The sequence below is a fragment of the Cervus canadensis genome, chromosome 24, assembly GCF_019320065.1.
Source record: "Cervus canadensis isolate Bull #8, Minnesota chromosome 24, ASM1932006v1, whole genome shotgun sequence".
Lineage (NCBI taxonomy): Eukaryota > Metazoa > Chordata > Mammalia > Artiodactyla > Cervidae > Cervus > Cervus canadensis.
This window is the reverse complement of record NC_057409.1, coordinates 7,582,017-7,608,552: the sequence shown is the minus strand read 5'-3', so window position 1 is coordinate 7,608,552 and position 26,536 is coordinate 7,582,017. Positions and strand designations below refer to the sequence as shown.

Genomic DNA, 26,536 nt, shown 5'->3' with positions numbered 1-26,536 from the left:
CTCATAGTAGCCTCCCAGTAGATCTATTAAAGTAAATATCAAGCCATTTTGACATCTATTGGCTAAGTCTGTGTATAAAAAGCAGTCAAATAATGTACAATTGACCCTTGAACAATGGGGAGCTTGGGTTACTGAATCTGTGCAGCTAAAAATCTGCAGATAACTTTATAGTCAACCCTCTATATCCAGATTCTGCACTGGCAGACTCAATCAACTGAGGATCACTTATTACTACAGTATTTCTTTATTTGAAAAAAGAATTTTTTTGTGTAAGTGGACTCCCACAGTTCAAATGTATGTTGTTCAAGGGTCAACTGTAATTAGTTCCTAATTTCTTGCCCAGTAAAGGACTGAAGCTCCCTGTGAATCTGGAAATATTTTCTCAAGTTTACTTGGCTTGATTCCCCAATAAAACTAAGGAGAGTTCATTAACACAACAATGAACATTCTAACATCCACTAATAAATTTGATTTTTAAGTTAAACTTGCTTATGCTTTGTGGAGACTAAGATTTCACTTTAAGCAGATTTAAAATATAAACTAAAAGAGGCAATAGGTCAAGACAGATATGTTTCAGATGACATGCAGACACCAAATTTTTAATTACAAGAAAGACAGTAAAGGAGAAGTCACTTTATTAGCAGGGTTAATCTGAGAATTATTGGACCTAGAGAAACAGGGTGGACTACTGTACTGCTTCAATAGGTAATGAAGATGTCAAATGGGTAAAGACATCTGGGTTTTGACTCAAAGAGAAAAACACTGACACTCACAAACCTGAGTGATGAGATGATACAAAGCAGAACTCCTAGTGTGTTATCAGCAGATGTAACAGTACAAGAGGCTATTACTGTTGATTATATGGCTCCCCTCTTAAAATATTCTCATTAAAAAAAAAACTGAACTCAGATTAGAATCTATTATGATATACTAATGACCTGAGATATTCACCCTGTGCCTCAGTTTCAGTTGTAAAATGAAAGGCTTGGCATCACTAAAAGGTCCCTTTCAGTGATAACTTCCAATGACCTATGTTTCCATGTGAGAAAACTGAAAAGAGAATAAAACCATAACCTGTTAAATAAAATAACCAAACTAACATTAAGTAACTACAAGCAAAACTTGATAATCACTTATAACTGGAATCTTGACACCGAATAGATCTACAGCTTCTTTAAGCTGATTGATATGATATACATTTCAGGGGTTTAAAAAAGAAAAAAAGGGAAACATCTTCTAGTTACTCTGAACACTAATGCCAACCCAAGCCTTCAACTCTGTGTAGACACTTGAGTAGAGAAGTCTCCCACCACCCCAAATTGTGTAAGAACCAGTTTCATTAAGCCTCAAAACACAAAGCAGCCCTTAAGAATTAGGAATAGACAAGTCTCAGAATGAAAACAGCTTCCTATCCGTGCAGTGACCTCTTCAGAACTACATCCTTTCCTAGTCACACTGGTAATGAGGACAAGTTATACATGCAACAACCTTTTTACACTAAGTATGATTAATATTTGGACTTCCCAGGTGACACAGTGGTAAAGAATCTGCCTGCCAATGCAGGAGATGCAAGAGACATGGGTTTGATCCCTGGGTCTGGCAGTGTCCCTGGAGAAGGAAATGGCAGTCCACTCCAGTATTCTTGCTGGAGAATTCCACAGACAGAGGATGGGCTACAGTCCATGGGGTCACAAAGAGTCGGACACGACTGAGCACATGATTAATATATCTTTAACTATTAAGGAAGAAATGTTCAACAGCCAAAGACAAAAGTTTAGAAGCATGAAAAATACTGCTTTAAGCCTTAGAGTCATTTTTTAACCTTTTAAATGTCTCTCCCAAGTTTCTCTTGCCTTCCCTATTATTATCACCAAGTCCCTCCCCACTAAATCTAAAGAGCTATTATTACTGTCCTACCTCTTGTCCTACCTCATTAATTTGTTGTGTAAGAAAATATAATTAAATCAAACCAAAACAACTGAGGAACTTCTCCACCATCATAACCTGTAAACCTGGGAACGGGATGTTATCTAAACAGTAAATTAAGTCACTAGAACTTTGACATGTAATCCTAATTTACAAAATAGCATCTAACCAACCTTTTAGTCATTGGCGATTGCCATCGCTTTCCCATCTGCATCCTGAGAGCAGTGGAAAAAAACAAGTGTCAAGAATTCCATTCACCAAATTAATGGAGATATATATATATATATATATTTTAGATGTTCAAAGATAGTCAGAAGTAATTTAACTGGTCTATTCAAGTCATGCACATGCACGACAACATGCTGGTACAAACTTACTAAATTCTCATTAAACAGTAATAATCACTGAACAAAAGAAAACCCAAATACCCCAAAATCTGACCATTTCCTACTCTAAGCTCTAATGAAATGGAGTTAACCAAATTGTAAGCCCACAGTCCATCCCTTAAGTTATGAAGCTTTATCACAACTACAGATCAAGAGTGAAGACATTACCGAGGGGAAGCCTCTTTCTGGCGCTTTCGAGGTGATGGAGAGGCACTCCGGGAAGGGGAATGTCTCCGTCGCCTGCCTACCTCACCATTCTTCACATGGGACCTTTTGGGTCGTTCATCTTCTGAGGAAGAGGAGGAGCCAGAATCTATAATTATACAATAACCAAAAATTTACATCAGATGTATGCTTAACAGCCTGTACCCGTTTTTGGAAGCTAAGTAGAGGGAGTATCCAAATTAGCAAATCAAGTTCACTAACATAAGTGAGCACACATACAAGCCATGAGTTCTGAAAAAAAAAAAAGACAATTATCAATGTGTGCCCAATGACTTCAAAGTCAAGCATACATAAATACACATTATTATATAATTATTTTATACAAATCATTTCCATAGCACAAGCCGAGAAGACAGCACTCCTTAAGAATCTAGTGATTTTCCAAAAAGCTCAGTAAAAAAAGCATCTCGAGCAATTACTTAATTCTAGTTACTCTAAGCACTTTTAAGGCTACTGAAAGTCTGACTGGGGTTTGAATAATTTACTTCATATCCCTATTATTTATCAAATAAAATGTATCTGACATTTCCTATAAATACCAAAAAATATCCAAAACATAAATGCATTTTCAAATATTTCCATGATTAACCACATCTTAAAGGAGTTGCAAAAGCTATATAGCTTCAACTGACTTAATGTCACTGTGGAATGCTTTGGTTTCCATTTTATAAGTGAAAAGGAAAGGCAGTGCCTAGACTCCATCACAAATACCAACTGAGCTAATAAAACCAGGATATCTGATTTTAAAATCAGTTTTCTGTGTACACACTTTTTAATTCAGAAATTTCATTTTATAGATACACTCATATAAACACATACACAGAAAAAAAAACTAGAAATAACCTAAATGTCCAAATAGGCAAGTGGCTCGATAGTATGTTATCAGTATTTTAAAAATGTTGCAGTCAGTAAATAAATGAGGTAGACCCTTAAGAACAGGGGAAGATGTCTAGATATAGTAAGTTAAAAAGGCAAGCAATATAATCTACAGCTTGAGCCTGTTAGGTGTTTTTGGTTTGTTTTTAAACTACAGATACTTAATACATGCAAAGAAAATTTCTAAATAAAAGCTTTGGGGAGTAAGACTTAGGGTTGAGGAAAGAAACATACTTTTCCAATTTTTATTCCTGTTTTAACTTCTGTACTCTGAAGATCTATTACTTTTACAACAATCTAAAAGAAAATTAAGTTTTAAGGAAGCACTTAATACCAAAGTTCCAAAACTAACAATCCCTCATATTTCTATGAAGGCACAAAAATATTTCTCCTAAATACACTCACTACACTTGTGAATATTTTTATCTTAAATATTTTTATTAGGATATGCAGAGAGAAAAAACATGTAATCACTGTCCATACCAGATGAAGACTGCTGGTTCTGTCGTCTATATTGGCGTCTCTGCTGCACAGAATCTGCTGCAGCCATTTTGCCACCTTTATCTTCTTCTGAAAGAAGGATGCATTTAGAAAGTGTTTCTTTAGTTGTGCATACAGAAAATATAACACATTTGAGTTGGGAAATGTTCTCCTAAACTTTTATCTGTGACAGCTGGGTCAAGCACTATCCACTCTTCCCCCCCCCCCCCGAATAAAGGAGGAGCTTAAAATGCCAATTTAATTGCTAATTTAGACTACCTTTACCAAATATAATGAAAAAATAAACTTATCTAGGCATTTTTGACAGTTCGGGCTGTGTGCCAAGCACTTATAAACATTATTTCAGTTAACCACCAAAGACTAAAGGATGGTACTATTATGCAATTCAGAGATGGAGAGAGATGGAGGGGAGGGGAGAAGAGGCTCAAATAAATTAAGTAATTAACAAAAAGTAGTGGAGCTGGGGATTCAAACAGGCCAGTCTGACTTCAAAGTCCTAGCTCTTAATCATTAAGCCACAGACTATAACTAATCTTTAACCAGAACTAAATTCAGCTTAAAAAACAAAACAAACACAAAACACTTACCTGATTCAGACAACTCTACTTTCCGAGGCTTCGGTGCTGGTGAAGGGGATTCTCTTTTCTCAGTACCTTTATGTTTTGTCACTAAAAATAAGTGGGGAGGGGGAAAAAAAAGCCCCACTTACATACATTAAAAAAAAAAAAAACAAAAACAACAGAACAAAAGGCTACACATCTTAATGATACAAAAAAAGTGTGACTCTTCTCATAATTTACTGACAATTAAAAAGTTCTTTTAAAGATCCTGTTCATTACCTGAAGCAAAAGAAGTAATTCATAACCGTTTGGTGAAAAGCCTCACAAAGTTCTACAATGATTTTAAAACTTTCAAACTTTCTCCCAAGAGAAACAGTTAAGAGAATAGCATTTCAGTTTAGTTCAGTAAATCTCTATGTGCTACCTTAAAATTTCAAGCACACACTCTTGAATATGTAAGCACTTTTAAGCACCACTACAGGTTGGTCCAGAAAAGTAATGAAGATGATAACTGATTAAGACTTAAGATCTGATGAAACTTTCACAGCGAAAAATATCTGATCTGGAAATCTGAGGAATAAATTGGTCTTCTAAGAGACCAAAGGCTCTTGATGTAGAGAATAGCCTTCACAATAGCAGGAAAAACTTAAACTATCCGTAAAAAGATTTTTTAAGAAGTAAGGCTTCCCTGGTAGCTCAGTGGTAAAGAATCTGCCTGCTAATGCAGGAGACAATCCCTGGTCTGGAAAGATCCCACATGCCACAGAGCAACTAAGCCCGCACACCACAACTACTGAGCCCTCACGCAAGGTCTGAAGCCCACACGCCCGAGAGCCCAGTGCTCAGCAACAGGAGGAGCCACTGCGGGGTGAACCCGGGCACCACTGGAGTACAGCCCCAGCTCGCCACCACCAGAGCAAAAGCCCAAGAAGCAGCCAATAGATAAAATTACATATATATATATGTAGACCTTCACCATGGTAAAAATATTAAATGCTAAGAATAAAGGTATCTTTCTAAAGCTTAATTTAAAAAAGCAACCTTAACCAAAGTCATGCAAATAATTCAAGTGAACTAGGATCTGAATCCAAGACACTATTTCTATGGCACAGGCATGAGCTTTAATTTCTAACAATTACTATTTCTGTTTATACTATCCATCCCATTGCTTCAACTAAAATCAAATGTTTATATATAAGCATTAATCTTACCCAAGATTAACCTGAAATATCAGAGAACAGTCCTCTAAGAACTAAACTTGAAGACAAACGATCCCCTCAGGATCCTCACACTTATTTTTGTTTCACTGAAGCAATTAACATGGAATATTTAACCTAACATTTATATAATTTTGTTTAACAGACACACATATTCAAATTTCTCTAAAGGTTTATTTTAAGAGGCAGTAACAGCAATCTAATCATCTTTGCTGAAGCATTCCAATCAAAGAATTTAACACTATACTTTTTATTAATTCTACCTAATAACAAGCCTTTTGGACAAATCACTGGAATGGCTAAAGAATCCAGTGATTAATCTAGTGATTACTGAATTAGTGATCAGTAGCAAGACTGCACTTAAAACTTACATTTTAACAAAGTCAAAGGCACAAACAGAAAGGCTTTTAAAATTTTAAATATGCAAAGCTCTTTTCTGGATAGGTCCTCTTCATTTTTAAGTGTCAGTGAATCTTCAACTCTTAAAACAATATTTTAGGGAATCTAGTTTATAAACCTGCACATCAAAGTACCACTTTAGAGAAATGGGTTCTGAAATGTGCATTTGGATGCCAGAATGCATTTTCCTCTAAGAAACATTAAAAATGTGGTTATGTTTGCTATATATTTGGCAAATGCCTGTTTAGTAAATAATGCAATTGAGCTATAACATTGTATTTTCCCCTCACAGAAGCTTGTATTTGGGGTTTTATCCTGATTTAATCTCTACAATGGCTTGGCTAAAATAGTCTTGAGTCATTATTGATATAATCAGTGTTAAACATACTCCCTACTCTGGCTTAATAAGACTAACTCAATCATCGCATTATTAGTACTATGTTTCATTAGTGCTTGCTTGTCTAGGTAAGATTTTTCAACAATTCATTTTTATCGTAAAAAAAAAAGAGAGCTTATTTTTATGTTGCTGTTGTTTCGTTTTTAGTATTCAAGGGGGAAAATCATTCTAGCGTGAAATCTGAAATCTCCAAAGTCACTGAAAAATCAGTATTTTAAATTTATTTCAGTAGTCCTATTAATCATTAATCTTGCAGACTTGCTTGAAAGATCAATCTGGTAAAGATATGTCACTCTATGACCAGAATTAGTAAAAGAATCATTAAGTATTTACAGAGCACAATTTATATTGCTGCACTGATCTCAACTTAAAATCACCACCACCACTACAGGTACAGATCTTCTGGAAACATATTTCATTAAATATTTCACTAATTTCAAAGCACTGTTTTATGTACTAAGATAATGGCAATTTAACTATAACATGCCACTGATTACAAAATGCTTCCTGAAGATGAGAATGTGTATTATATTCCAAATAGTTTACCTTTAATCCTCCAAAAGTTTTCCTTCTTTCCTCCCACTCCATCCGCCCACTAGTAACAGTAGAACCTTACGGCCCTGATTGGTAAGTGCCGCATGAAACACAAAAGTAAAATGTACCACTTTCCAATGGTGTCACTACTCTAATTAGCAGTGGAGACAAGAAAGGAATTTCTGAAATCACACTATCAGCTACAGAAGCTGAAAAACTTGATCCTGCCTTCCATCTCTCTCCCCTAGCAATCAAAACAGGCATTTAGGGGTAGGAAAGCTGGGAGACATTTTTCAACTGAGAACCCAAATTCTAGTCCTGGCTGGTTGACCCTGAACAAAATCACTTAACCTGAGAACCTGTTTCTTGATGAAAATCTCTGAAGTCTTTCCTAGCTCTGAAATTTCAACACAAAGAGTTGGGATCACTTTACTATAAAAAGCTATTTATCTCCAAGTAGTTAGAACCAATATTCAGCTTCAGTGGACAAAAGGCAGCCTCTCACTACACTGCCCACAGTTTGTTTCTTTGGTTGGATTTTGCCTGGACATGGAAGACCTGTCCCATAAGCTCCAGGAATAAGTGGTCCTTTGTCTTCCACCTTCATTTCCCTTCACTGTGACTTGTTTTCAAAAAGCAGCAGTCCACTCTTTCTGACAACATATCAAAACAAGAGGTGGTACCTGTGCAGACCCTAACAAAGGTAATAAATAATGCTTAATCAACCTATTTAATAAGGATTCAGTCCTTCCGCTGGTACTTTTATTGTGCTTTGGTGATACGATGTGAATAGAAAAATCATAATCTGATATATGTCTGCAAGGTAACATTCATAACATTTTTTTTTTACTAGACAAATTTCTAGCTCCAGAGAAAGGAAGTAAGTATTCAGAAGTGCAAAAACTTCACCAGAAAAGAAAAATAGGTCAGGATAATAGGCATCAGAGCTGGACACAGTGAGTGGAAACTCTTCAACAGAAAGTAATATGGGACATGATTATTATGAAAGTAAGTAATCCTAAAACACCCATACTTAAGTCTGAATCTGGAAGACCTACAAGTCTCTGTTTTTATCCAGCTGTCAGTCTGATGAGTCAATGCAACAAAAATGACTGCATCATATTCATGTTATCAGCAAATTAACCTGTTGAAGTTCAGAAATAATCTATACATTACTCTCTACATATTTACCATCATCTGACAGTACCCTCACCCCTCACTCTGATAGCATGTCTACACCTCACACTAACAGACTTCAAAAAGCAAAATTTGTCTTTCTAGATATCACCACATTGCAGAGTTGTGGGGCCAGGGGGTGATGGAGGGGTGGACACAAACCAAGCAGCAGGGTGCTGATTAGAAATGCTGCTCTCGTCAACCTCACAAAAACACAATAGTCAAGATTTTGCCTGGGATATCCCCGTTTTTTTCATTTATAACCTGAAAACTTAAATGTGATCAGAGCAATCCCAGTATATATTAATCTACAGATTGCTCCTTAAAACTCAGTTACTGTAACAGTTCTTTTATGATCTCACCCTTCCCCCTCTACTCACCTATCAGGTTGTTTATTATTCCAGCCCTAAGTACCAGAGGCTCAACTCAAATGGATACCATAGTTTTTCTCCATTGTGTATTTAACACTTAAGAAAGAAATGCCAGCAGACCACAACCTTCACTCAAGACTAACATTAGCATTCTACTTGCCTGGCAGGATCACAGATCATAAATTCCTCAGAAATCAATTTGCAGAATAAAGCAAGGACAACACTCAGAAGAACCTTGCCTAGAGCCTAAATTAAAAAAAACAAACCAGCTTTTAGGAGGACACCATGTCGCTCCCTAGGGAGTACAATGTGGTCACAGAAAGAATTAAAACAGATTATTAAGTCCTCAAGTAAGATATCAAACAAAATATCTGCAGGGTATAAAAAAAGTTAACTGGTCTCAGTAATAAAATGATCCCTTTACCATGACAACACAAACTTCTGGTAAGTTACCCCAACTCTTAACAGCCCACGGCTGGTAATAGTACATTTTTTCCACCTACTCAACGCCAGAGGGCAATGCTAAAAACAAAAGCATTTTACATGTAAACTCCATTTCAGCAAACCCCCAAGAGCTTAAAGCAGGAAAGAAAAGGTGAGAGTCTAAGCAAATTTACAAAAAACCTGACACAAATATTACCCAGCTATTTCATACTTTGAAGGGAGTAGGGACAGCATGAAGAACAACATACTGTTTTTGCGATTTTTACCTTTACCTGAAGTTCTCCCTGGAGAGACAGAAACACGACTTTTCCTTGTACGGTTTGACTGCTGGGGTGTTGGGGAATGACGAGTTTTTGGTGGCGGAGTAGCTGGAGGTGATGGCCTATGCCTTCGCCTCGGAGGACTTGCTGAAGGAGATAACCTACGAGTTTTTCGAGGAGGGCTGGATGTCCTCTTCGGAGGTTTCTTTGGCGGTGACCGGGAACGAGACGAAGATGATGATGAACTACTCCCAGACAAGGATGCTGATGAACGCCTTCTTCTGTGGAACAAAGTACTCATGTTCATTAACTGCACGCTTAGAGAGAATGACCTTACAGGTATGTATGCACAGTTTACACAAAAATACAGCTATTTTTATCCAACTTTTGAGTTTATGTAGCTAAGTACATAAATGAGTTTGCTTTTTTAAAAAGGTGTGAAACAAAACCATAACCCAGGATAGGAAACAGCTAGTTCTGAGACTAACTAAATAACTTATTCTGATAAATGCTTCTGTTTGAGAGTTTTCTTCCCCATAGTTATAAAATGTCAAGTGCTATACAACTAACCGGTCTCTTCTCGCCTGAGGAATAATGAGTGTTTTGGAGTCTGCATACAAAATTGGGATGGCAAAGTATTTTTTCATTTAATAACAATGTCAAGCAACCTTTTATGTTGCATTAAAAAAAAGCACAATATTAGGAATTCATTTAGCTACATAAACTTAGAAGCAGGGGACTCTCGAATTCTGCGGCAAAATCTGTGGTAAGTTCTGTTGCAATTATGTGTACCTGCAGAATTCACCTTTGGCGGAAGAATTCCTGAGAACCTGAAAAAAAGAAACCCTACCTTAAGTGTGAGACAAAAACTGGCTGAAAGGGAATCTTACACAATCTGCAAATTATCTTGACTGCTAAATGGCTTAGTAAGCAATTAAAACACACTGTTTGCAAAACTCCAGTATGAGAAGTAGCTGTTTCCACTAATCTTATACTACAAAGCACCAGCATTACTTTTCTCCTAAGGAGGAGCAATAAATTTTAGAAAAGTGGGATGCCTAAACTGACTGACCATTTACATCTTTAGTCTCTTTACTAGTAACATCAATGCCATAATTTCTAGTAGTATTTATAAAAACTGGTCCAACATATCTTGACAACTCCTCCCTGAAAAAAAAAATACTGTCTTTTTTGTTTGTTTCTGTTTTATTTTGGCCACATTGCAAGGGTTGTGGAATCTCAGTTCCTCAATTGGAGATTGAACCCGGGCTACACTAGCTAAAGTGCCTAATCCTAACCACTAGACCACCAGAGAATTCCTCCAAAATATCTTCTTTAAAAATATGGGATTCTGGAAAACTTTAGACTGCAGAAACAAAACAAAATTACAGAGCTCATTATCTCCAAGTTGATTTGGGCCTTGAAAAAACTTAAGAGACACAAAACACAAAAAATTCTGTCCTAAATATAATCTGAAGCACAATCATCAGTTCCTCTAAAAACAGGTGAAATGCATCGTCAAGATGGCACAGGACTCTGCCACCAGAACACTATACCTCTACTCAAAGCAGGTGTGGCAATAATCTTTTTGTTAAAAAAAGTGTTCGATCCTAACATTTACCTTATGCTAATTTAAAAATTGTTTTGAAAAAAGAACATCAGTATTGACAAAGTGACTTTTATGCCAAGTCTCTTCAAAAATAGGACCAAACTGCCATTGATGGTTATATCTACGGAATGAGACTGTAATTTTTAAATCATTTCATTTCTACTTCAACTGTTTATCCTAAGTACTCATCATTTCTTTAATATGAAAGAAACATTAAGGTATAATGGGTTATTTTAACACTCTAGCATTTCTGCCTGGGAAATCCCATGGCAGGCTACTGTCCACTGGGTTGCGAAAGAGTTGGACACGACTTAGTGACTGAACAGTAACAAAACCAGTTTATTGACTCTATTATCATCTATATTCAGAAGCTAACGGTAATTAAAAGCCAAAGGGAGAAGGTGGACAATTCCCTTACTTGGTAAGATTTCCTGGTAGGGTCCAAAATGGTAAGGATTAACACAAATACCCAACAGGATGGTGAATGTCTTGTTTTTTTAATCTTCCAACACTGGATAAGTGCTATCACTCAAAAATAACAGCATTACACCTCAAATGAGGTATCCCTTCATGAGACATTACCTATTATTACTCATGAGTTCTGTTTTTTTTTCTTTCCTGAAGGAACACTAACTCAAAGATTAGCCTGAAACAAACACAATGCACTTTGGTACACCTGACAGCTCCAAATTTAGAAAAACCGCCCCCCCAAACCCCCAAACCCTCACCGTCTCACTGGAGATCTACTCCTTCTATGCCTTGGGGGAGGAGGCATTCGTCTCGGTGGGGTTCTTCTTCGAGGAGAGGGTCGTCTTCTTGGGCTTGGCCGCCTCCTAGGCGAGTATGATCTGCCACGACAGAGTTAGAATCTGAATAAACCATACCCAAGGAATGAATTCCTTAGCATAGTTTTCTCAACAGCTACATTTAAAAAATGGATTTCAAGGGACACAATTTTTTATTTGTATGGAGATTTTTAACAGAACATAGACAGTGTTCTCAAATCATCTCTGGAAATCCAAAACATAAACCTGTGCTAAATTATTTTCTACAGCTTTGAAATAATTTACCTAATTCTACCTAGGAGAACAACACATAAAAATTCAAGATCTATTCAGATATTAAAGCCACTACTCACCTTGATCGAGATCTATGGCGCCTTCTTGGTCTAGTATGAGAAGGAGAGCGAGAACGTGTCCGGGATCTTGACTTCGAACGTGTCCGAGATCTTGGTCGGGTCTTCTCCTTTTCCTTTTCCTTTTTGGAGTTTTTCTCCGGAGAAGGTTCTTTAGGTTCTAGTACTGGTTCAGTCTTGGGAACTTTCAGGATGTCACTGTGGGGTGGGGGTGGGGGATTGAAAAAAAGCTTATTTCGTGCCTTTTCTACTCAGACTCCTAAGTCTTAATACAGGGATATGAAAAAGTTATTTCTCTCTTTAAAAAGTTTTCAAAATCTATGAAAACATCTAGAAAGATATATACATCACTGAAATCCAGAGAACAACTAACAATTTTAATCACATGTATTTTTTAAGAGTGCAAAGTTGTCCATGATATGGGGAATGGGGGGAGCAAGTTACAGTATATAAAATGTCTGAAACAACACAACCAGCAGATAGCAGTGGTCACCTTTGGGTCATCTTACTTATACTTTACTATAAAATTTGAACTTCTTTTCAACAATTTAACTTTATAATTTTAAAAACCTGTAAGGAAAAAAACAAAAACAACAACAACAAAAAACCTGTAAGGAAAACAAGTTTACATTTCTAACTCACAAGTATATTTATTGTGACTTAATAACAGCCTAAAACTGTGATATTTAAAAATGAATTTTTATGTACTTGCCTAGTAGAAGTGGCCTCTTGTACTGAAGGTTCTTTTACTTTCACTGATGGCTCCGGGAGCTCTGGAGTTTTTTCCTTCTTCTCTGGAGCAGGGGAAGGACTCCGGCTTTTGGTTCTGTGACGGGGAGATCGAGAATGACTGCGCTTTCTCTCTCTCCTGACAGGGGAAGATCGTCTTCTAGGGGAAGGAGATCTGGATTTGCGTCTAGGATGAAAGCAATTTTTTTTTCAGGTTTTTTAAATAACGTGGACCAGAGAAAAGGTCAAAAGAAGTGAGGTTAACCTTTTAAGTTACACCATTATTGTCTACACCTGTGCAATTCCCTAAAAATACAAGATACTCTCTCACATTTATTTAGTAGGAAAAGGGCCGAGAGAACACCAAAAAATCAAGCAAATGAAGGATAACAACATTCTCTACTGTAACAGTTGTAAGTGTTAATCACTCAGTCATGTCTGACTCTTTGTGCCTCTATGAACTGTAGCCCACTAGGCTCCTCTGTCCATGGGAGTTCTCCAGGCAAGAATACTGGAGTGGGCTACCATTTCCTTCTCCAGATCCTCTTGACCCAGGGATTAAATCTGCGTCTCCTGCATTGCAGGCGGATTATTTACTGTCTGAGCCACCAGGGCAGTCCTGTAACAGTTCTAAGAGAGGAACATATTGACCTAGGACTCTAGATTTAGGTTCTTAATCATTCCGAGAGTTGGGAAGACCAAAGGACAACTTTTTACAGGAAGAGGATGTGTAAAAGGAATGAAATATGTAATAATAAGAAAGTTGCCTGTTGAAAGTGAAAGTCACTCAGTCGTGTCCAACTCTTTGCGACCCCACGGACTATACAGTTCATCAAATTCTCTAGGCCGGAATGCTGGAGTGGGTAGCCTATCCCTTCTCCAAGGGATATTCCCGACCCAGGAATCGAACCAGGGTCTCTTGCATTGCAGGTGGATTCTTTACCAACTGAGCTATCAGGGACACCCTGTATATAAATCAGATCTAAAAAAGCAGTTTAGATCTGGACAGATCCCATCAAAATTCATCATATACTCTTGGAATTACACAAAAAATTACTAGGGCAATTAAAGCAATATGCTCTTCAGAAGAGGATGAATATATCAAACTTGCCTAAGATAGCTTTTTGGGAAGAGAAGCCCCTTTTCCATTTCAACAGTAGTTTCCCTAACCTGAAATAAAAGAGTAAATCTGGTTCACTTCAAATAGTTACCACTATAATTTGTGCCTAACTCTAGATATACTGCTTCCCTGGTAACAGCTTTTAATATCAAGTATATCAATAAAAGGGACAAAGAAATTATCTGCTCTCTTTACTAATTCCAGCCAGCTAATTTATGAAGATATTAGAATCCTAAAAATGGAAAGCCTAATGGAATTCTCACCACCACAAATACACAAGTTGAATCATGGATTAAAAAATGGGAACCTAACCATAGTCTCAATGGAAGGAAAAAGAAAGCAAACATCTGTTTTGCGTTCAGTACAATCATCTAAGAAAAGTACAATATGAAGGGCTAGTGGGTATAGACTTCCAACTAAAAAAAAAAAAAACTAGAGAAGAAAGAGTTGGAGTACATCAAAGTAACTCAAAATAATTTAAAGCAATATGAAAGACAAGCCGAGATTTTGATTTAGGAATTAAGGGACTGACTAATTTACCTAGATTTTAGAGATAATTATTATAGTCAAATGATGATCTCTTAAAAAAAGAAATATCCTAGTCTGGAGGCAAGCCATAGCTCACCATGAAAACTGTATGATGGAAAAATTTCCCGAATTGTATTGTTAGCTTCCTTTTTAACTGTGTAACTTTCTGGGTCCATCTAGTCAAGGCTATGGTTTTTCCAGTGGTCATGTATGGATGTGAGAGTTGGACTGTGAAGAAAGCTGAATGCTGAAAAATGGATGCTTTTGAACTGTGATGTTGGAGAAGACTCTTGAGAGTCCCTTGGACTGCAAGGAGATCTAACCAGTCCATCCTAAAGGAGATCAGTCCTGGGTGTTCACTGGAAGGACTGATGCTGAAGCTGAAACTCCAATACTTTGGCCACCTAGTGCAAACAGTTGACTCGTTGGAAAAGACCCTGATGCTGGGAGGGATTGGGGGGCAGGAGGAGAAGGGGACGAAAGAGGATAAGATGGCTGGATGGCATAAACGACTCAATGGACATGAGTTTGAGAAGATCCTGGGAGTTGGTGATGGACAGGGAGGCCTAGCCTGCTGCGATTCATGGGGTTGCAAAGAGCTGGACACGACTGACTGACTGAACTGAACTGAACTTTATGGACACAATATTTTAATACCTAAGTTATTCATAAAATATTAGGTATGCGCCATATGTAAAATAGATAGCCAATGGGAATTTGCTGTATGATTCAGGGAACTCAAACCAGGGTTCTGTAACAACCTAGAGGGGTGGGAGGGAGGTTCAAGGAGGGGAGGACATATGTATACCTATGGCTTATTTATGTTGATGTATGGCAGAAACCAACACAATATTGTAAAGCAATTATCCTTCAACTAAAAATAAATCACACACACAAAAAATAAAATAAAATAAATTCACATAAAAAACCCAAAACATCAGGTATGCAGATTGTACCGTACCTTCTTGGGCTTCGAGACCGCTCCCTTTTTTCTCTGCTGCTTTCTTTTTCTTCTTTATCCCTCTTATCCTTGTCTTCATCTTGCTTTTTCATAGATGCCAACTTTTCTTGTTCAATCTGTAAAGATAAGGTTTTCAAAGTAAACAACTGAACATGAGATTAATGAGCAAACTGAAGACTGTACATCTGATAAAAACCAATGTTATATATAACTGTCTTTCACCACCCCAATTTCACTTAACTGTCATTTCATCAGTCTCTGCTTCTCAACAAGACTGGTCTTTTTTCATCCATACTACAGACTGAATAACTGATTGGCCTGTAATGCAGGAGATGCAGGTTTGATCCCTGGGTCAAGAATATCCCCTGGAGAAGGAAATGGCAACCCACTCCAGTATTCTTGTCTGGAAAATTCATGGACAAGAGGAGCCCAGAGAGTTACAGTCCATGGAGCCACAAAGAGTTAGACACAACTGACCACACGGCACTACAGACAAACTTTATGACGGGTACTGAATACTTGCTGAACTAAAGAGAATGGCTGTTTGCGGTTTTCAAGTTTACTAAGAAAAAAGAAATCATTTTCACATTTATATTATCCTTTTGTGATTTAAAATTATTGCCCATATGAAGAGCTTGTGCTTACCTTTTACACTGTTACTAAAGTTCAATTTTATTTTAAGCTAAATGTACTAGACACACACACACACACACGTATTTTTAATGTATATACATATATGGTATGTTTTAAAATATATATATCTATATACACACACAAACATATATTTTAAATGCTTTTATATATATATATAATCTACAAAATTATTGGACTCTGGGACAATGACATTTTAAACTCAGTGTTAGGGGGTGGGGATATGAAAGTGAGAGAAGTAGAGAACTAAAGCCAAACATTCAAACATATTACAGTAGAGAAAAACATACTGACCCTAGCCAGGACATGTAAAATTTGAAGTGTCTCAGCAATCTGGATACTACTCTCTCCAGTCAAACATTACAAAAAAGTAAAGGTCATTACCTGTCTCTGTTTTATTTCTTCCTTCTTCAGTTCTAGGAAAGCAGAAGGGATTCCAGCGATGTTTTCTTGTGCACTTAGGAGTAGGGGCCACAGTTCTCCCATAAATTCTCTAGCATTTTTTCCATTCAAAAACCCGGTCAGGTTGATTTGCATCATTTTCGAATCTGGATTCTGCAAAAAGACATGACAGGAAGAAAAACAGGTTACTCCAAAACAAACCAACCAACCAATCTAAAACTCACTTAAATTAGTATTTTTAAGTCTATCATAGGGGCTTAGATACATATATTCTTTACTATTTTTAAAAAATAGCTTTCCCTAGTAGTTTCTCAGCAATGTAATCTCTAGGACAGATTACCAAATTCTCTCTCTCACTTTACCAAAAGCCATCAGAGCAGCCCGTTAATCCTTTGTGGATTTCATTAAGTATTTTTAGACTATGGCTGTTAGTGGGCCTTACATTTATCAACTTTAAAAACCAACATGGAACATCCACAAATTCTTGCATTTACTAACAAGGAAAGTGTCTGCTTGTCTGGAAATTCTCCCTCATTGAGAAATAGAAAAGTATATAAACTGTTCACTTCTAACACTGTAGATAGCTTTCTACAAAATATCTATTGTCCAGTTATGCATGCACTCTGTAACTTTTGAAGACTAAGCTGAAAGTTTCACTTCTACATAAGGAAAATCTATTATAACAACTCCTCAAATTCTCAACTGTCCACAAAGGGCTAAGAGGTCATTATTTCTCAGAAATAACTGGGTGTTTAAATGCTACATCTGTTGGTCAAGCAACAAGGTCCATATAACAAGCACAGCTCAATAGCACAAAGCAAGTACAGATTCCAGGTGTCTTCAGTTTCTTCTTGGAACCTTGGGGGTTTGGAATCGCCAAGTCCCCTGTAGAGAAAGATGTTCCCTTGGCTTGCTTCCGACTCCCTACTGCAACTCAACCACCTTGAGTTTAATGTTATATCATTTATCTAAATTGCAAAAGACGAACAAGCAATAATGAGTACACAACCACAAAAAAAGAAAAGATTGTTTAAAAAAGTTCTAAACTTTAATCTCATGCTCACTATAAGGGGAATACTACCAGATACTTAAGGTTTTTAAAATGCACTAAAATACAAATCAGTAAAGCATTTCTCCAATAAAATCTATCTTTAATCATCATTTAAAAAACTTTTTCCCATGTTCCTGGTTTTCTAAGTAAAATGCATACATTTTAAAAGAAACATATTCTTAAAATACTATTTGCAAATATTCAAAACAAAATGTAATTACCAAATTATGTCTTAAAAATAGAAATACCTTATCAGTTGAAATGTCAACTGTTCTGTCAAAACACAAGGGTGAACTCTTTGGGAAAAGTAAATTCACATTGGTATATTTGCCAAAAGGTTATATGGTGCATCTTACTGTCCTTTGGGTTGTCGTGGCATAACAGCAAACTATCTTATAATAAAATTGTTTTTAAACATCAATTCTATTGTCATCTCATATCTCATGTATGAAGAAAGAACAATTACATCAACTGGGTCTAACAATACTGTCAATTTATTTTAGTCTGAAGTTTAACTATAATGTAAACAAAAAATTCTGTGCCTAAAATGTAATCGATGACTAGCTGACATGCAGCTACAACTAAAAACTTTAGTTTCTTGATTATTTTAAAAACAATATCCAATCAAATCAGAATTGCCCCTCATGCTTCACATAAAAGTCCATCTCATAATAGTATTTTTAAAGAGCAGTGTACAGATTTACCCATTGCTCTTTCCTGTTTGTATTTTTTTGTTGTTGTTGTTGTTGATGTTCGGCCACTTTACACAACTCACCTCCAAACACACACTGCATCATCAAGGGAGTTGGGTCAGAGCGACATTGGGACACTCACTCTGCTGTGACCTAATAAGGTGATGGTGCTATACTTCAGACGCAAGGAATAACTTCCATTTTGGTTCAGGCCTTTTAAATCATAAATCACATTATCATTAGAAAATTGCTGTCAAAGTAACTTAACATGTAACAGCAAAATTACAAACAATAAGTTTGATTTTTCACCTGTGTAGCTTTCAAAACTATGTACCTTCACTAAACTTCCAGCCTTAATAGTTGTTTACAAAGTGAATTCTTTTCACAACAAACAATGTAAAATAACCCTCCTATATTTGTACTCCATAGAAAAATTCAGTTTCCATAGATTCACAAAATTATGTCACATATTCAGAAATAAGAGCCATCTGTATATTATTACCTTCACTTCCAGCTGGTTGAATATAAACTCAATCACAACATCATCTTCAAACCCAAGGATTTCTGTTACTCGTTTTGTTATCCAAGGCTTTATAACCTCCAAATTTACTTTGCTCATGTCCACCTGATAAAAGATGCAAGCAATTATTACTTAGTACAACTTCACAATCCTGAAAGAAAGCTCACATAAGAATTTTATTTAACAAAGTTCCTCTTTGGTTTAGCATGATACAAATTTATTAAGAGCTCATTCTTATTTGCTTGTGCCAATCTCCAAGTGTTTGCTATTGTTGCTAAAAGATGGAAAATGTTTAATTATAAATGTTTTCCTAAGTAGTCATGTTACAGTCCAGCTCCAAAACAGCCAAAATGTTTGAATCAACTGTGCTATAAAAGTGCAGAACAGTTTAACCAAAAGAATACCTTTTTTTCTAGGCATTCTGCGAATTTCAGCTGCTTCAGTAGCTTCTTCTGTTTGTTGCTGAACCGATTATCCTGTTCTGCACTTGTTCCCTGTAGAAAGAGAAGCACATTTCAATTAAGAGCTCAAAGTTAAAATCCTATTTTTTATCTGCTAATGATGGTTATGACCTTCACAGTTTTGAAACAGGGTCATCAAGTAAACAGAAATATCATAGCTAATATTCACAGGTACAAAGTATATACTCTTTTCTCAACATAGTTAACATTTTGAAAATTTGACTGTATTTAAAAATTACAAAATAAAACAACAAAAAAATTACAAAATATATGCTCACTATAACAAGTCAAACACAATACACAGAATATAGCATAAACCTAACACCTCCCCCATTACTAAGTTACATTTGATGTATATCTTTTTCACCTCTTTCTATGCTAAGACATTTAAGGTGGTTCTTGGTTTGTTTTTTTAAATGAGAACACACTGAAATATAGTAAATATTAACATATCCTTTTTAAACAAAACCATTAAGCTTCATCCTCTTCTGAAAGCCAGTAGCATGCTTGCAAAATTATTGTGACAATGCATATAAACAGGGGGGAAAGGAAAAAGAACACCCTGAGACCAAGTTGTGTTAGGCTGCAAAACTTTTAGAACTTGAGATGTATGAAAAACATAGTAGGTTTACTTTAATAAACTCAATTTCTGCAAAGAAACTGGAAAAATGAGAGCCATCAAACACCACTTGGGCCATCAAGTAATCACTGTGAGTTCTGTCATTCCTATTGGCCCAATTAAACACGGAAATAGCTGGCTGAGCTATGAAAACTACCGAATGGTTCACAGAGTTGGCCACTGTCCCTTGGAAAGTGATCAAGAAAATTCTTTTAGGAAGGTAAAGAATGTGGATTAGAACCTCAACTCTGCCACTACGTTAAGTCATATGACCTCAAACTTACTAAACCTCTCTGAGAATGTTTCCTTACTTGCTAAAATCTATTCAATATCTCGCAGGGCTGTGTATATCAGAAATTATATACTTAAAGTAACTGGCAGATAGCAGTAGTCCAGCAAATGAAAGCTACTATTTCTATCTTACTACCTGAATGGCCGTGTACTAAAAGAATAACTGTCCTAAAATCTTTTAACTCAGCTTAAATCCAATCAATCCCCCTAAGGATTATATTGTACCCTTTTCTTACAGGTTTTTACCAACACTAAAAGCAAACCTCATTCGTAAATTTATCAACCGTCTTGCTCTTTTCCTTTGGGAGTGCCTTTCCATGCGAAATAATGAAAATATCAAAAGAATAGGCTTGTGTTTTAAAATATTACAGTAACACTACAGGAAATACTCAGTACTTACTACAAAATACTTTGATACAATTTGCAGTGTGAAAATTTGATAAACTCAATCGAAACTATCATTACATAAACAACTACAGTACTGTTTGCACAACCTAAAAACAGTCATATAACTGGCTGTGTTAAGTCAAACGCCTGGAATAACACTCCAACATTTAATGAAAAACTAACACATTTAAAGTCAACGGAAAAGAAATTTCAACGCTAGTTCTGGAGTGTCAAGAGTTTTCTTTACTAAAGTCCCGGTCTTCCCCTCTTTTAACTTTTCCTTTAAACACACACACACACACGCTGCATATTTCATACTCCAGGGAGTGGAAAGAGCCAACCTATATTCTGACTTAACCAACTGGTCTCTACACGGTCCGTTCAGCATTAAAAAGAACCTGCAAACTCTAGATCTCTTAGTGTCACTTGCCAAACCAGGATCTAGATCTCCACTGGGTGATCATTTTCTACACGAGTGAAAAAGGAGATGAGCAGGCTCCAACACGCGCTCGATAAATTATGGGCCCTGAGGGCCAATTTCGAGGCGTCCCTGCTGGTAAGCGATGGGCCCGCAGACCCTTGAGAATCTACAGGCATCTTTCCTCGAGCAGACTTTCAAAAGAGTAAAACAAACTGGAGAGGTGGGGGTACGGTGAGCGGGAAGGAGAAGCAGATCCATTCCATAACCCCGCCTTCATATACGCGCACTTTTTGTTGCGCTCTCTGCTCAGAGAGTCTCGGATTCAAACGTTCTGAACACAAAATTATCCGCGTTCCCCTCCCTGAAGAGATATCACATTGGGCGGGAGCTCCCGCGAACTCTGACCCGGAGCCTTCCCGAAGGCTTAGACCCGGGTTGGGGGTGGGGGTGGGGGGACAGGCGCCCGCTTTCTCAAGAAAAGCTGCTCAGCGTCGCTTCCGGACCACGCTCTCCTGAGGCGGTACCCTCAAACCCGTAGTCTCTCAAGACCCTTCTGCATCCAGTCACCTCAGGGTTTCCCTCCGCCTCCCCCCAGGGACTTCCTCCTCGCGGGCCCACTAGGCCCCAGGACCCGGCGGGACGCGAGGCTCGGTCTGCAGGCCCCGTCAGGCAGGCCGGGAGGCGAGGTATCGCTCCCTGCCATTCCCGCCGCCATTTTCCGGCGACCGTCGTCGCCGCCGCGTAGGGGGGACGATTCCGGAGGAGGAGACTGCGTAGGGGCGCACCGGTCCCCGCCGCAGGGCAGGGGGGGAGCGTCCGTTGCTACCGAGGATCCCCAGAATCTTCGAAGCCTCTGCTCGCCGGCTACCCCGTCCTGAGCTTAGGGGGTCCTGCCGGGCTTTGCGGATAACCCCCCCTCCAACCTCACCCCAGGTCCCCGCGTTCCTACTTACGCGGAAGAATCCCGCGTCCATCTTGCTGCCTCGCTCGGAGATCGCTCCCTATCCCAAGGTGCACCGCGCCGCCGCGACGGAGGGCGGGACCGGCAGGGAAAGCCGAGCGCCGGGACGCAGCGCGCGCCGCTACAACCCGCCCCTCCAGCCGACACGAGGCTGCGCCTGCTCAGTGTGGTGAGCGCCCGTCACACTCGCGCACGCGCGTTTTGTAAGGCGTGGGGGTTGCTACCGGGCTCTGAACCTCCCCATTGGCCGGTCCGTGAGGAGAGCCTCGCGATCTCAGCCAATGCAAGCGTGCGAGAGTCACTGACTTGCCCTGCCCTGCGAATCCTTTTGTGGTGCCTAACTAGCCCCGTTCGCCGACCGTGAATTGACCCATCCTTCTACCCGTAGTGTGGGAGGCTTCCCGCTTTGGGGGTTCCATGGAGTGATTCAAGAAAAAGACTGTTACCTCAGAGTGACGCTAGTGAGGCCGCCGTTGCGCAGAGGAAAAGCCTACGGCCTCCTCTGTTGTTATGAAAGTTGTGATTGTGTTGGTTTTACGAGTTTGTCAGTTACTGACTTCGGCCCTGAAGTAGCCGAGCTACGTAGTATGAGTGAAGTTTGCATTTTGGCCCCGCTCCCTCGGCTGGCTCCCGTTTCCGTACAACTCCTTAGCTTTAGGGAGAAGCTGGAACTGCCCTTTAGATGAGTTTCGATTTCGGCTATCCGGTCCCCACGCTTACGGGCAGGAAGCTGAGGAAAGCTGTGATCCTGCCGGCCTGATGGAGAAGCGGCCGGTCTCCAGGCCGGAGGCCAGGGCGTCGACCTCGCTGGCCCAGCTCTGCCTCTCCAGCGATCTGCTCCGACTGTGAGGACTCCAGCATCGATGTCTTCTGCTACACTTACTCTAAGCGCTCTCTCTTTTTCTCAGATAAGCATGTGATCCTTTTCTGGCCACCTTTTGTCATTCCCCCAACACACAGTCTCACTTCCCTTTGCTGCTTTTTGTTCACAGCACTCATCTGGAGACTATATTCACTCTCACGGCTTTGAACACCAGCTCCCTCCTAGCAGCTTCATAGATTTCCACCATAGATTTCTCTCCCAAACTTCAAACCTGTGTTGGCAACGTCCTCTTGGACGTTTCCACTGGAAAGACATCGCCTACTTAACCTGACCCGGAACTGAGCTCCTGGTTCCTCCTCCTCTCTCTCGAACACCCTCCACTCCACCAAAAACCGACCCTCTCCTCCCGAAGTCGTCCCTGCCTTGGTTGATGGCAGTTTTGTTTAATTGCAGACAAACACTGGTGTTGTTCTTGATTCCTCTTCCTCCTATATCCCACTTCCAAACCATCAAGAAACTCGCTCTGCTATCATCCTAGTTCAAAACACCGTCATCCTTGGCCTGAACTTCTGCCCTGGCCTAACTGGCCTTCCTGCTTCTACCCTTGGCACTCAGTATCTGTTCTGAATACAGCAGTCAGAGTGGCCCCATTAAAAAAAAAAAAAAACAGAAAAACTTAGAAGTGTGTCCTAAGCTCAGAGACCTCCCAATAGCCCCTGGTATTTCCACCTGACTTCCCCGTTTCTTTGATTTCATCTTCTAGTACCCTAACACAGCTCAGTGCTTGAACTTCTTAAGCTAGCTTCTGTCTCAACGTCTTTGCACTGGTTTTAACTTCTGCCTAGAATGCTCTTCCCCCCGGATACCTACTTGCAAATATCAAGATTTTTACTCAAGCATCACCTTCTCAATGAGGCTATCATGACTGCCCCACTGGAAATTAGTCACATACTCCCTCTGCATCTGGGATACCTCTTAATCTACTTTGTTTTTCCCCATAGCATATATCACTTTCTAGTATTTGTTTACCTATAGTGTGTTTATTTTGTCTGTTCCCCACACTAGAATGTAAGCTGCATAAAGTCAAGGTGTGTGTCTTTTTGGTACACTGATGGCGCAGAACAGTGTCTGGCACATGTTAATAGTATAGGCTTGATTTTGTTGAATTAACAAAAGCTTTGTCAGAGGGTCAAAGATGGGGAAGTGACTGGTTTCCACAGAACAAGGCAGTTAACTAGATGGGCCTATGAAATCACAATGCACGTCTTACTGTTCTGTGTGATTCTGATCAGTTATTCTGTTTTATCCTTCCTTCACTGCCTTTGTTCTTTTGCTGCCTATCTTGTAAAAGTTGGTTTTCCTTCTGGTTCTGTCATTAACTCTTTTTCTCAAAAAAAGAAGTTGACCTATCTGTCCTCTCGTGGTTTTGATTACCTTTTTGTCTCTCAAACCTGCGTATCTCGGATATAGGTCTGTCCCAGACCTGTATTTTCAACTTCCTGCTGACATTTGCTTGATGTCTGTAGGTAGCTCAAACTGAATTCATCTTCTTTGTACTTGTCTAACCATCTGTTTTCTTATTATTTAATGAGCACACCTTTCTCCCTGTCATCATTCTTCTCTTCACACTCTACAACCATCAAAACTTGCCTTCTCACCTCAACTTCCTTCTAGCCCCATTGCCTCTTTAATTTAGGCAGTTTGGGTTATTGTCTGGCTCATTGCACTAACCTATTGACCATTTTCTCTGCCTTCAGGGTTTGATGTCTCCATCTTATATCCAGAGTGATTTTTTTAAGATGATAATCTTGATTCTTTTGCTTCCTTGCTTAAAATTCATCAGTGGCTTCTCTGTTGTTCTCCAGATAAAGTCCAAACCAGCTACAGTGACTTACAAAGCCCTTTACGGTTTGTTTACTGCTCCCTTCTCCAGACTCATCTCCTGGGTTAATCAGCTCCCTTTCCCCATCTCTCACTTCTAAACTGCAGCCACACTGAGCTATAGACTCTAGTCTAATTATGAACAGGTTAGGTTTCAAAAGTCAGTTTTGGGTCTGTATGTTGGTAAGCCAAAAGTGACTTAAGAAGTGACTGAAGTGTCACCTCCTCAAATATGCCTTTCCTGACCAGCCTTGTGGAAAATAGCAGAACCCTCACCACCACCACCACCCCCATCCTACCTTGCCTTATTTTTTCTTTATAGTACATGACTATTATCTATTTGTTTACATGCTTACTGTCTTTGCCCCCTTTAAAAAAAAAGGAAGCTCTGTGAGGGCAAAAATCTTGTCCATCTTGTTCACCATTAAAGCCTTAGTGTCTGGAACAGTATCTAACACATTCTTGGACATCAATAAATACTTATTGAATGAATGTATGAGCGAGAGTCTAAGGCTTAGTCACCAAAAGCATTTCTACCAATGAGTGAATCTGGTCTTTGAAATATAACCATTGATTCTATAAGGAAAAGTCCACATTGAAACTTTGCTGAGACTGAGAAGCCTCCACCCTAGAGGTGCAGTGGAGATACTTCTCCACTTGGCAGTGAAGGTATTTACAGACACCATCTCCTATAAGCTCAGATGCTCTGCATTTGAAAATGGGCCTTAAACCAAGAAACCATCCCCAGGGAGTCACTAATGGTTCTTGGCTATGACTGGTCTTTAAGTCCTCAAATTCTGAACTTCAAAAAGCTAATAGGCATCCAGCCTTGGTGCTGATCCTCTAGGCTCCATTTCCTCTATCACTTATTCTCATTGCTTGTTGCTTGCTTGTTCACTTGTTGCCGATTTCCTCTGTCCTCTAGAATCACTCCTACTGAAAATACATTCACCGCTGTGCTCAAAGACACTTTCCAGTGCAAAATGTATCAGATTTTATCCAGTCATTTTTATTCAGCTATGAGATTATTTTAGTCTATATAGATTATTTGGTAAATTTCTGTTTTGTTTTGAGAGTGATAAATCTCTTGGGAATGAAGGAAAATAAAAGATTAGTCGAGTGTATCGTTAATTAATCAAGCTGTCCAATTATAAGATTTGTGGTTATGTTTGCATATATAAATATCAAATATATGAAACATAGAAGTAGCAACCTAGGATTTTCTGAACCTCTCTCTTTCCTAGTCTAATATTAATAACAAGAGTCACTAGATGGCAATCTACTCTCTCAGGATAACGTACCCCTTTGGCCAGAACTTGACACTAGAAATAAGTGTCTATCACAAAGACTCGTGGTTTGATTTATTTTTTACTGAGCCTTTACTCTATGCTCAGCATAGTGTTCTTAGATATAATAAGAGACACAAAGGAAATTTAAGGCAGTCCTCAAAGAGCTTATAATATAGCCAGAAGGATAACAGCAACAGGCAAAGAAGAATACTGTTAATTGTCTGTCTTGCTTTCTAGCCAGAAGAAAGTCCCCTCCCCCCCGCCCCGAGATGTTGTGTTCAGATGTTGTGTTGGCACATGTTTAACAGAAGGACTTGAGGAACACAAAATATCCATTAGATGGGAAATGAGAAGCCATAATTGGGAGAATTCCCTTTTTCCATCTGCGTTATCTTGTGTTTCAATGACAGAATCTTTCTTTTATATAGGGCCACAAAATAATAGCATTTCCCATTTTGCGGGACATACTATGTCAGTGCGTGTGTCCACATTCCATCATATCCGACTCTTTGTGACCCCAAGGACTGTAGCCCGCCAGGCTCCTTTGTCCATGGAATTCTCCAGGCAAGAATACTGGAGCAGGTTGCCCTTTCCCTCTCCAGGGGATCATCCCAACCCAGGGATCAAACTGGTGTTTCCTGAGTCTCCTGCATTGGCAGGTGGATTCTTTACCACTGCGCCACCTGGGAAGTCATGTCAGGCTTTATGTTAATGCTTTAGACACTTTAGAAAA

General features: G+C 38.8%; 1 protein-coding gene across 9 annotated transcripts in view; it reads right to left on the bottom strand.

Annotated features, from left to right (window-relative positions):
* SRRM1 (serine and arginine repetitive matrix 1) overlaps positions 1-21,951 on the bottom strand; it is a 29,457-nt gene extending 7,506 nt beyond the window's left edge. Inside the window, exons 1-13 of one of the 9 annotated variants that reach the window (XM_043444946.1) lie at positions 21,803-21,951; positions 19,075-19,164; positions 18,653-18,775; positions 16,390-16,560; positions 15,355-15,470; positions 12,729-12,932; positions 12,020-12,214; positions 11,610-11,729; positions 9,279-9,553; positions 4,502-4,582; positions 3,897-3,980; positions 2,481-2,625; positions 2,100-2,141 (exon numbers count right to left, since the gene is read on the bottom strand). In XM_043444946.1, coding sequence (XP_043300881.1) covers positions 2,100-2,141; positions 2,481-2,625; positions 3,897-3,980; positions 4,502-4,582; positions 9,279-9,553; positions 11,610-11,729; positions 12,020-12,214; positions 12,729-12,932; positions 15,355-15,470; positions 16,390-16,560; positions 18,653-18,775; positions 19,075-19,164; positions 21,803-21,823 — 1,667 coding nt within the window. In that variant the 5' untranslated portion in view covers positions 21,824-21,951. Of the gene's footprint in view, positions 1-2,099; positions 2,142-2,480; positions 2,626-3,896; positions 3,984-4,501; positions 4,583-9,278; positions 9,554-11,609; positions 11,730-12,019; positions 12,215-12,728; positions 12,933-15,354; positions 15,471-16,389; positions 16,561-18,233; positions 18,364-18,652; positions 18,776-19,074; positions 19,165-21,802 lie in introns of those variants that run through there. The other 8 variants (XM_043444947.1, XM_043444948.1, XM_043444945.1 and 5 more) reach the window with 8 other exon arrangements.
* Positions 21,952-26,536: the final 4,585 nt, after the last annotated feature.